The sequence below is a fragment of the Eleutherodactylus coqui genome, chromosome 12 (genome assembly GCF_035609145.1).
Source record: "Eleutherodactylus coqui strain aEleCoq1 chromosome 12, aEleCoq1.hap1, whole genome shotgun sequence".
Lineage (NCBI taxonomy): Eukaryota > Metazoa > Chordata > Amphibia > Anura > Eleutherodactylidae > Eleutherodactylus > Eleutherodactylus coqui.
In genome coordinates this window covers 29,786,219-29,798,949 of record NC_089848.1, presented here as the reverse complement: position 1 = coordinate 29,798,949, position 12,731 = coordinate 29,786,219, and the positions used below count along the sequence as shown (strand labels likewise).

General features: G+C 44.5%; 1 protein-coding gene across 3 annotated transcripts in view; it reads right to left on the bottom strand.

Moving 5' to 3' along the window:
- BBS9 (Bardet-Biedl syndrome 9) overlaps nucleotides 1-12,731 on the bottom strand; it is a 374,874-nt gene that overhangs the window by 349,032 nt on the left and 13,111 nt on the right. For all 3 annotated transcript variants that reach the window (XM_066584494.1, XM_066584497.1, XM_066584495.1), the window contains exons 3-4: nucleotides 9,543-9,693; nucleotides 361-425 (exon numbers count right to left, since the gene is read on the bottom strand). In XM_066584494.1, coding sequence (XP_066440591.1) covers nucleotides 361-425; nucleotides 9,543-9,693 — 216 coding nt within the window. The remainder of the gene's footprint in view (nucleotides 1-360; nucleotides 426-9,542; nucleotides 9,694-12,731) is intronic.

The window sequence follows — 12,731 nt, the reverse complement described above, 5'->3', positions numbered from 1 at the left end:
GATGAATGACTGCCTGTTTATATGGCCGATGGTCGCTTGACTTTTAAGCCTGCAGAATCTGAATGACTATTTGTCGTTCACCGTTCAGTCACTGGCAACGATCCAACAAGAATCTGAAGGTTAATCGTTCAGTTTACAAGGGCCCTTAGTCTGCTGTGCCATTTACGTCATGGAGATGTTCTGCAATATCACATAGCCCCTGTCTTGGCACTTGGATGTTGGATATTTTATATGTCAACCTCATATCGAGTATTAGACAACTGTAGCCATTTTGAAAGAAGGAGTACCGAGCAGTGACTAAGGCATTTCCAAGTATATTTTGCTGAGATGTATTTGGGATGAGGCTGTCATTAACTTTACCTGAGACTGAATAAACACACAGCTTTTTTGGATGTAAAACAGCAAGATGAAGAAGCTCCGTACCCCTAGGAGGAATGAGGGAAAAGAGAAAGTACATTAATGCTATGTAGTACATTTCAGAAAACAATACATTTCTGACTAGATGTAGACAAATGCATAAAGGCTCAGTTCACACCATCTATATTAGGAAACCCTCCAGCACACAGCTGATGTATGAACTGCAGGTATTACATATGTTGCCCACTGACTCCCATGCTAAGAAAAAGAAAGTAAACTTTTTTGTGGGTTCTGCTGTACTGAAAAAGACAGCTGAGCATGACTTCCAACAGAGTGGGAAAAGCTGTACCAACATATACCATGAGAACAATTGGCATAGATGGGGCCCAGCAGAGTCCACAGTATACCCCAATTCTGAGCACACATCTTCTCAGATTGGGTCCACACAGTCTTGCTGGACAAGTAATTTATGGAAGTATTCAATAAGGATCTTGAGGATCCTTATGCAGTATGGGAAACACATTAAAGGGTTAACCCCTTCCCGCTGCAGCCCTTTGTTTTTTTTTTCCTCCCCTCTTTCAAAAAATCATAACTTTATTTTTCCATCGATGGCTTTGTGTGAGGGCTTGTCTTTTGCGAGGTGACCCCTAGTTTTTATCTATACATACATATGACTTTTTGATCGCTTTATATTCAACTTTTTCTTAGAAATGGGATGACCATAAAAAGCACAATTCTAGCATTGCATATTTTTTTTCCTGGAGACATTTTACATGTGGGATTAATAATGTGATAAATTAATCAACTGGACTTTTCAGGACACTGCAATACCAATTTATGTAATGACGCGGAAAATGTTTTTAATTTTTTTGTTCCACTAATTTAAAAAAACATTCTAATTGTTTTTCCTTTTCTTTTTTTGTCCCCATAAGGACTTGAACGTGTGATTAATAGATCATCTTCTTTATTCCGATCTGGGATTTCAGCATACTGCATTCCAACTGATATTCTGAGGTGGAATTTAAATGGTTAACAGTCACAATCAGAGTTATCTCTAATCGCAACTGTTATTGGTGGGTGCTGGCTGTCAAAGATGGCTGACACCCACCGTGTATGGAGTGGGCTCAGCTCTCAATCTCGCTCCATACAATGACACCCAACATCTCAGACAAAAAAACCACACATGTATAGTACACTTCAGAAAAAGGGTAAAGCCAAAAAACTTCAATGTGATGTACAAGATGCATAACAGAACAGTACTTCTACATGCGTATACCAAAGAGAGAGGGTGAAGTAGGAGCGTCCCGATGTCATAATGTGTATAGTCAGGCGCAGGATCAAGTACTTCCACACGGAGAGGTAAACACAAGAAGGGATGAACCAGAGACAACACAACAAAAGGAAGACCAATTACAGACAGGAACCCAAGTAAATTATGAGGACACATTGAAAGATCTTTAACTCTTTGGCTGTAAGATGCTCTTTCAGAAATCAAAGTGCTAACGACCACTTGTGTGTGAGTGAGTGCTTTTCATGTTCCGCCCCTGATTACATGACAGTGACATCATCACAGTTCCTAAAGCATAAAATATGCAGAGCCTGACAGCAGCCCTGTGCAGACAGGACCTGTGATGATGTCACTGTCATGTGATCAGCCACTGGCTCTTAACTCCACCTGTGATCGCATGACAGCGACATCATCACAGATCCTAAACCAGCACAGTCCAATGAAGGATGTATGCAGCAGATCTGTGTGTGACGTGTGACGCGCATATAATGCAGCAGAGCTGTGTGTGGTGTGTTTGACATGCATGTAATGTAGCAGAGCTGTGTGTGTGACATGCATGTAATATAGCAGAGCTGAGCTGTGTGTGGTGTGTGTGATGTGCATGAAATGTAGCAGAGCTATGTGTGGTGTGTGTGACGTGCATGTAATGTTGCAGAGCTGTGTGTGGGATAAGCATATAATGTAGCAGAGCTGTGTGTGTGAGACACAAATGTAATGTAGCAGAGCTGTGTGCGTGTGACGCACATGTAGCTTAGTTGTAGGTCTGTCACATGCGCATGTGCATGCGCGTGCATGTAACAGAGCTGTGTGTGTGACGTGCATGTAGCAGAGCTGTGTGGTGCATTGTGCCACCGGAAACACTGGTACTATAATTTCCTAATAATTACTAGTTTCACCATAAAGGTGATTCTGTGATCTCTCTTACTCATGTTGAGGATCAGAATACTGAGAATATTTAATTGGAGCTATTAGAAGAAGAAGAGAACACTGACAGATGGTAAGTTTTAGAAAAAAGTTTCCTCCTCTACCTCTATATCCAAATATAGAACTATTTATTAATTTGGTAATGGAAGAGATTAATAGGATTGCAGAGAAAATTAAGAACAACAATTACATGGTAGCTCAGAGGAAAGCTTAGAGAGAACTCAACCAGATGATTGACATTGTTGTGAAACCCTCCAAAAAAGGGAGAAATATCATCATCTGGCAAAGTGATGTATGAAAAAGAAGTCTTGAGACAACTTTAAGACATGAAGTGTTAGAGGCAGTGGATGTTCAGTTCTCGTGTGTCTTTCAGAGCCGATTGGGGTTTCAAAATGTGCTGTTCAAACTCTTCTGAAGAAGCATAAAGACACGTGCAATGTTGAGGACAAGAGACGCAATGGTTGGCCAAGGAAGATGAAAGACACGTTTACTTCCTTTTAAAATCAGAAGATGTCCAGCAGTGCCATCAGCTCATAACTGGCAGAAACCAGTGGGACCCGGGTACCCATTTACTGTTCAGAGACGGCTGGCCAGAAGTGGTCTTCATGGAAGAATCACAGCCTAAAAACCATACTTTCAGCACAGAAACAAGACCAAGGTGCAAAGAAATTGCAGCAGGAGCTCCAGACTGATGAGTCAAAATCATGAAGGCAATTTGTTCACCGAAGGGCTAGACAGCTGTACAATAATGAGTGTCTGCAGGCAGCAGTGATGCATTGTGGAGAGCGGTACAATAATGAGTGTCTGCAAGCAGCAGTGACGCATGGTGGAGAGCGGTATAATAATAAGTGTCTGCAGGCAGCAGTGACGCATGGTGGAGAGCGGTACAATAATGAGTGTCTGCAGGCAGCAGTGAGACATGGTGGAGAGCGGTACAATAATGAGTGTCTGCAGGCAGCAGTGACGCATGGTGGAGAGCGGTACAATAATGAGTGTCTGCAGGTAGCAGTAAGGCATGGTGGAGAGCGGCACAATAATGAGTGTCTGCAGGCAGCAGTGAGGCTGTATTTACACAGGCGGTCTTATTTGGAGAGTTTTGTGCTTTAAAGATGTGCCAAAATAGAAGCCATTATTTGCAATGAGTGTGTTTACATGTGCAATTTTTTCCTTGCAGCGATGCTGTGAGATGGAAAAACTGCAGCATATCCCATTTTTGGGTGAGATCACCCATTATTTCCTATGGAAGGCAAATATCACATCGCACTCTCCTGCCATCCGCGAATCCAATGCAATTTTTACCATTAGAAGTACTGGAGAAACAGGTTTAGTTTTTTTTTTCACACGCATAAAACTCGCATGGGTGGAAGTGTCATGTCGCTCCGCGTCTCTCGGACCGATAGCGTGCTCGCCTGTGTAAATACACCCTAAAGCTTGCTGGAGTTTCCTTGCAAGTTCCGGGCTGCATTCAGCAAATGTTAGGGATTTGGTCAGGATTAATGCTCAGAAATCCAGGCAGATACTTATCCATCAGGGAGGCATCTGATCGGCTCTAAATGTATTCTGCAGCAGGACAACGACCCCGAACATCCAGCCAATGGTATTAATGGGGTTGTCCAGACCAAGAAAAACATGGCTGCTTTTTCCCAGACACAGCACCAACCTTGTCTGTAGGGTTGTGTGTGGTATTGCAGCTCAGTGTGATTGAAATGAATGAGAACTGAGACCCAATACCAGACACAACCCACAGACAAGGGAAGCGCTCTGTTTGAGAGAAAGCAGCCATGCTTTTATAACCTTGGACAACCCCTTTAACCCCTTCCCGCTCCATGACGTACCGGTACGTCATGGCAGGCTGGTACTTCACGGAAAATGATGTACCGGTACTTCATCGGGATAGCGCGAGATCATGACTGACCTCGCGCTATCCCGCAGCGGGAGCCGGCTGTCAGTCACAGCCGGCGTCCGGCTGCAACAGCGGGGGGGCATCGGAGATGCGCCCCCCGCTGTTAACCCCTTACTTAGATCGCGGCAGGGAAAGTTCACAGAGGAAGCGTGCTCCCTCTGTGTCTCCGGCCGGCACTCGCGATGTCATCGCGAGAGCCCCGCCTGCCACCATGGCAACAGGACGCCAGACACTGGTGTCCTGTATTGCCTATGCCTATGATCGCTGTATAAGCGAAAAGGCACTGGCGTCCTGTATTGCCTATGATCGCTGTATAAGCGATAAGGCATGGCAGAGCAGTAGCTCTGCCATGCCTTATCACAGCGATCATAGGCACAGTGCTGCAAGTCCCTCAGAGGGACACAAATAGTGAAAAAAAAGAAAAGAAAAATGTAAAAAAAAGAAAAATGTTAAAAACCCCCTTTTATTATGCTTTTTCTAATATTAGCCTAAAAAAAGGTAAAAAGCATCTGACCTGTGCCTGTAAGGCATCCTCGCGGACAGCCTCCATTTAAGTCAATGGATGCGATTGTTCAGTCTCCCATACACAATTAACATCGCGTTTGAGTGTCGGAAACATTCGTTACTTCCTAGGAAAATAGATGTAAAAAGCCGGGATGCCAGCTGGAGAGGAGCGAGAGACGATACGTGGCGCATTACATACATCCAGGCGGAAAAGCAATCGTATCCGCGATCTTCCATGAACATTCGCAATTACTTTCCGTGACGTATCGCAGTTCTCCCGCAGCAGAGATCTGCATGCAGAATCCAGCCTGTTTGTGTGAACACGGCCGAGCAGGACACCTTCTAAGGGCTGGTTGCTCTGGATCCTGGATTAAACTGCGACCATCTGTGAACTCGCTGTAAGATATAACTGGCGCACTAACACTTTATCATCTAATATTTACACTTCAAGTTCATCTCATCTGCAATCAAAGGTTAAACAAAGAAGAAGAGATGAATTGTGATTGGTGACTGTAGTCAGGTGATCGTCCTAGCGATAGTAATAACACGCCCCTACCAGCAGAAAACGGGAATGCAATGTCACCACCCAGAAAAAGCCTGTCTGGTTGTCAGCCTGCTCCGCCATCTTGGATTTTGGCTGCTACATTAAGTTCAACTAGTTTGATCAGCCAAGATCAGAGCCTCACATTGATCCTAGATCTCGGCGACGGCCATGGATTATCCTAGATCGGTGAAGGTTTTTCTGCTTGATGTTAGATCAATTCTTGTTGATCTCGGATCAAATTTTTGGTGCAACGGGCCGTAAATGTGCGTTACATCGCTGTTCTATAGGTTCAGGGGTTTAATAGTTGGAGAACTGATGACAGCTTCCCTTTAATCCTGTCAAGTCAACAGCAATAGCCGTTTCTATTACCTGCTTCTGATATAAGCGGCTTAAGACCGAATCTCCTTATAGAGAATTATAAGCAAGGCAAACAACAATGGAGGCAGCTGTCCGATTAGTCATTGTCGCTGACTTAACAAACATATGACATAATAATCATTATTTGTATAGCGCCAACTTATTCTGCAGCGCTAGATACAAGATATGCAACCTACATTAAAAAAACTGCATAAGCTTGGTCCTTAGATGGTTAAAAAAGCCGTAGTAAGGCCGCCTGCACACGGGCGGAAATTCTGTGGCGGGATTTCCCACAGAATTTCCGCCCCTGCCCGGCTGCATAGGACTGCATTACAATACGCAATCCTATGCAGACAACCGCGATCTGTCCGCTGTCCGCGGCATGCTCTATTTCTGTGTGGGTCTCGCAGAGGTCCGCACAGAAATGTCACTCCCGGGACGCCGGCTCCCTCTGCGCATGCGCCGGCTGGCCGGCAGTCAGCACATCACAGAGCCGGAGCCGTGGGAGTGGTGAGCGCCGCACTGGTCCCTGCAAAGGGTCAGGTCAGGTCCTGCTGCGAGAATTCTCGAAACGGGATCCGACCCGGCCATCTGCAGGCGCCCTATGACGTTCTGTACTAACGCTTTATCTGTATTGCAGGGTAGTTGCTGGAGGAGTAACAGGCAGCAGCCGCCCCTGTAGGGGTATGTGTGCACACATCGCAGAAGGGTTCCGCATGCAAATCTGCCCCAAATTTGCACATCATTTCAGTTGGTGCAGATTTTCACCTTTTGCATTTGGAGTGGATGAAATCTGCTGTGAAAATCCATCTCTCTTCTGTGACAGACAAAGCGTGCAGCGGATATAAAACTCTGCAGTATTACTACTTCCCATTGTTGATTTTTTCTGTTTCGAGTGAATGCTGCTTGTACCCCATTCCCTAACCTCGTATGCTACTTTACCGCGGACTCTGTGTATGAGCTCACCCTTATACAGCTCCGATCTGCTGTATGCACAGACACAAACAGCTCTGCTATATACAAATGTAGATCTGCTATGTTATATACGCACCTCTGCTATGACCCGCACACACAGCCCTGCTATATACAAATGTATATCTATGTTATATACACACCTCTGCTATGACCCGCACACACAGCCCGGCTATATACAAATGTATATCTATGTAATATACACACCTCTGCTATGACACGCACACACAGCCCAGCTATATATAAATGTATATCTGCTATGTTATATACGCACCTCTGCTATGACACACACAGCCCTGCTATATATAAATGTATATCTGCTATGTTATGTATGCACCTCTGCTATGACACGCACACACAGCCCTGCTATATACAAATGTATATCTGCTATGTTATATACGCACCTCTGCTATGACACACACACAGCCCTGCTATATACAAATGTATATCTGCTATGTTATATACGCACCTCTGCTATGACACGCACACACAGCCCTGCTATATACAAATGTATATCTGCTATGTTATATACACACCTCTGCTATGACAGGCACACAGAGCCCTGCTATATACAAATGTATATCTGCTATGTTATGTATGCACCTCTGCTATGACACGCACACACAGCCCTGCTAAATACAAATGTATATCTGCTATGTTATATACGCACCTCTGATATGACACGCAGAAACAGCCCTGCTATATACAAATGTATATCTGCTATGTTATATACACACCTCTGCTATGACAGGCACACAGAGCCCTGCTATATACAAATGTATATCTGCTATGTTATATACGCACCTCTGCTATGACACGCACACACAGCCCTGCTATATACAAATGTATATCTGCTATGTTATATACGCACCTCTGCTATGACAGGCACACACAGCCCTGCTATATACAAATGTATATCTGCTATGTTATATACGCACCTCTGCTATGACACGCACACAGAGCCCTGCTATATACAAATGTATATCTGCTATGTTATATACGCACCTCTGCTATGACACACACAGCCCTGCTATATAGAAATGTATATCCGCTATGTTATATACGCACCTCTGCTATGACACACACACAGAGCCCTGCTATATACAAATGTATATCTGCTATGTTATATACGCACCTCTGCTATGACAGGCACACACAGCCCTGCTATATACAAATGTATATCTGCTATGTTATATACGCACCTCTGCTATGACACGCACACAGAGCCCTGCTATATACAAATGTATATCTGCTATGTTATATACGCACCTCTGCTATGACACACACAGCCCTGCTATATAGAAATGTATATCCGCTATGTTATATACGCACCTCTGCTATGACACGCACACAGAGCCCTGCTATATACAAATGTATATCTGCTGTTATATATACACCTCTGCTATGACACACACACAGAGCCCTGCTATATACAAATGTATATCTGCTATGTTATATACACACCTCTGCTATGACACGCACACAGAGCCCTGCTATATATAAATGTATATCTGCTATGTTATATACGCACCTCTGCTATGACACGCACACAGAGCCCTGCTATATACAAATGTATATCTGCTATGTTATATACGCACCTCTGCTATGACACACACACACAGCCCTGCTATATACAAATGTATATCTGCTATGTTATATACGCACCTCTGCTATGACAGGCACACACAGTGCCCTGCTATATACAAATGTATATCTGCTATGTTATATACGCACCTCTGCTAACATTTCTTCAACCTGCGAACGCATCATTATGTTGGAAATGCTCCTGGGCTCTATCTAATATGCTGCACATTTGGTGGGAACGTCCTCCCGCAGCCCCTCTCTGGCAGGATATCATTGATGCATTTGATTTTACCTGCAGATCATCTCTCGGGTCGAGCCCCAGAAGTAGTCTGATCAATGTGTTCTGGGTCCGTATCTCAAATCAAACAAAGTTTGGTTTGCTTCTCTTGTTGTGTTGGTTTGCAAACAAACAAATAAACCCCGGACGGTGGAAATCATGTACCGCTCAGGGCGATGTTGGTCAATCCCCGTGTGCGTTATCAGGAGATGAGAGCGCGTGAAGACAACACCTTTACTGCCTTTTATGCCACTGGGAAACCGTGGATCGTCATCAGATCATTGCAGGTATTTGGCGACTGGATCACCCAGGGCACACATATCACTCAACGCTTAGGGATATCTACTCCTTAGGATATTGGCAGTTGGGCTCTGGCTACCCCGTCCCCTGCCTTCCCTCCCACTAAGAGATATCTTCACTTGTACTGCATTATCGCTTTAGTAAAGCCTAGGCTTCTGTAAGTACGTGTGATGGCTCAGCGCATTATGTCAAACTTTTATTGGAGCGCACTTATAGAAGGACTACCGGACTAATAAAACTCCTTTTGAATAAAACATATAATGCAGATTTTTTTACATGCAGATCTTGGTGCAGATCCGCCCACAAATCCGCAGTAAAGAAACTCCATGTGAACACGGCCTAACAGGGATTGCTTTTCCAAATATCAAACATTCCCCAAAGCACTTGTGGTGCCAGGAAGTACCAAGAGAGTAAGCCATATAGCCTCTAGTCAGCGGACATCATCATGGAAAGGTTACCTAGGGAAACCTAGATTTACTGGGACATTACTAGTAGATCACCGGTAATGGATTGGGCTGCACCTCATACTTACGAAACAAACTTTCCCACTTCTACTTGGAGGATTGGATCACGCAGCTGAACCTCAAGCAACAAGTCTTCCGGCTGAGCGCCATCCCCGGCTTTGGAAGGATGAGGAGAAAATATACGGAGGAATCCGCTGTAGCTGCCAACAATGACTTTGTCTGAAGAAACAAAAAGTAGACACTGAGATAAGGAAGGATGTGATTCAGAGGAGGAAACTGGCACCAAGCACTAATACAAGATACAAGGAAGGATGAGATTCAGAGGGGGAGACCAGCACCAAGCACTAATACAAGATACAAGGAAGGATGAGATTCAGAGGGGGAGACCGGCACCAAGCACTAATACAAGATACAAGGAAGGATGTGATTCAGAGGGGGAGACCAGCACCAAGCACTAATACAAGATACAAGGAAGGATGTGATTCAGAGGGGGAGACCAGCACCAAGCACTAATACAAGATACAAGGAAGGATGAGATTCAGAGGGGGAGACCAGCACCAAGCACTAATACAAGATACAAGGAAGGATGTGATTCAGAGGAGGGGACCGGCACCAAGCGCTAATACAAGATACAAGGAAGGATGAGATTCAGAGGGGGAGATCGGCACCAAGCACTAATACAAGATACAAGGAAGGATGAGATTCAGAGGAGGAGACCGGCACCAAGCACTAATACAAGATACAAGGAAGGATGAAATTCAGAGGGGGAGACCGGCACCAAGCGCTAATACAAGATACAAGGAAGGATGAGAATCAGAGGGGGAGACCAGCACCAAGCACTAATACAAGATACAAGGAAGGATGTGATTCAGAGGGGGAGACCAGCACCAAGCACTAATACAAGATACAAGGAAGGATGAGATTCAGAGGGAGAGACCGGCACCAAGCACTAATACAAGATACAAGGAAGGATGAGATTCAGAGGGGGAAACCGGCACCAAGCACTAATACAAGATATAAGGAAGGATGAGATTCAGAGGGGGAGACCGGCACCAAGCACTAATACAAGATACAAGGAAGGATGTGATTCAGAGGGGGAGACCGGCACCAAGCACTAATACAAGATACAAGGAAGGATGTGATTCAGAGGAGGGAACCGGCACCAAGCACTAATACAAGATACAAGGAAGGATGAGATTCAGAGGGGGAGGCCAGCACCAAGCACTAATACAAGATACAAGGAAGGATGTGATTCAGAGGGGGAAACCGGCACCAAGCACTAATACAAGATACAAGGAAGGATGAGATTCAGAGGGGGAGACCAGCACCAAGCACTAATACAAGATACAAGGAAGGATGAGATTCAGAGGGGGAGACCCGCACCACGCTCTAATACAAGATACAAGGAAGGATGAGATTCAGAGGGGGAGACCGGCACCAAGCGCTAATACAAGATACAAGGAAGGATGAGATTCAGAGGGGGAGACCAGCACCAAGCACTAATACAAAATACAAGGAAGGATGAGATTCAGAGGGGGAGACCAGCACCAAGCACTAATACAAGATACAAGGAAGGATGAGATTCAGAGAGGGAGACCAGCACCAAGCACTAATACAAGATACAAGGAAGGATGAGATTCAGAGGGAGAGACCGGCACCAAGCACTAATACAAGATACAAGGAAGGATGAGATTCAGAGGGAGAGACCAGCACCAAGCACTAATACAAGATACAAGTTATGTAAAAGGCTTCATATTTTATTTTTATACATAGACAAATATCACTATTAGATCTTCAACTAATCACTCCATAACTTATGATATCCGCTCATTGCTGGTATAAACATTTTTTATATATTATAATACTAGCTGATATACCTGGCCTCACCCGAGTTAATTTGATACCGGTGTTTACGTGTTGTTTGCAAGGAACATTTTATGAAGTCGAGGTTACTTTAGAGTAACTAAGGAATAAAATATGTATACACATAGAGGAGCGTTAGATTCTCCTCAGGCTGCATCTACTGATGTCCCTCTGCAGAATGTGTGACCCCTCCCACTCTCCTCACTTAGGACCTAAAGAATGCTCGCGACAAATTTTACGCTTGTACGACACCGGAAAGTTACATTACAAAAGGGTGCCAATACTTTTGCACTTAGCATTGAATAATCAAGCTGTGGCCCCTTTACTTTTCCTATTTCGGACCCTAGGAATGCACAGACTTGGATTAGTCGCTGAAGACAAGCCAGTTCCACTCCGTAGCATCCAGCTTCGTTGATTATAACACCACTGCGAATGGAGGCAATGGTGGGTGGGTGTCAAAGGCAAAACATGTAATGGGCACCGTGAGACCAAATGTCCTTCAGCCAAGTGCCATGGAATAGTTCTGCCAGACATAGAGGCCTGTAACGATGGTGCTACCTGGCTCTGGATGGCGGTCAGCTGCTTGGACTTGTCAGATGATCCTTGTGTGAGTGCCCACATGCATCCACTTGTCCCAACACCTCCTAATAGTCTAATTAGAACGGGCCCTGCTAGCAGGCAATTCGTTAATACCACCATCCAGCTTCTCAAATCCCAATAATGCACCCCTCTCAGACTCTGGTAACGGGGTGAAATCTCTTCTTTGTGTCGTAGAGGTGTCTAGTGGCCAACAAGCTCTACAGAAGCGGAAGAAGAGGTCACTACACACAAGGATCCTCCGAGAGCCTCTGCAGGAAGTTTTGCAGCAAAATGACAAATTCTTCTAAGGGCCTAATTGTTTTTTTTAAGAAATTCAGAGCCCATAAAACCTTCACATCTTTATCAGTGGACTATTTAAGTATGTTTTTATTTCTCTATTCATCCTGCTGTAGTATCCTTTCAAGCGCAATTTAATCGTACCCATGTCTGTGCCTTGTCATAAGTATGTGTATATGCATGCCTCTTCGGATCTATTTCATCATGCCTGAGGAAGAATCCTGAGAGGTTCGAAAGCTCGCAGTAACATCATGTATTTTTGTTAGCCATTAAAAGCCATCATATCTACAAGATTACCTGGTTTCTCTCGCTGAGAACAATCACATTTTCCTCTACTTGTGACACAGGACCAAACCTTTTTCATTATATTGAAGGACCGCAGGACCGGTAGGCAATAGCATATATTCCTTCCAACTGTAATGACATGAAGCCTGCTGGACTTCCCCATACAGATGAACTCGGGGAATGATGTACAATGTGCGCTATATGCATGTTTAATTTTTTTCCAACTGGAGTCA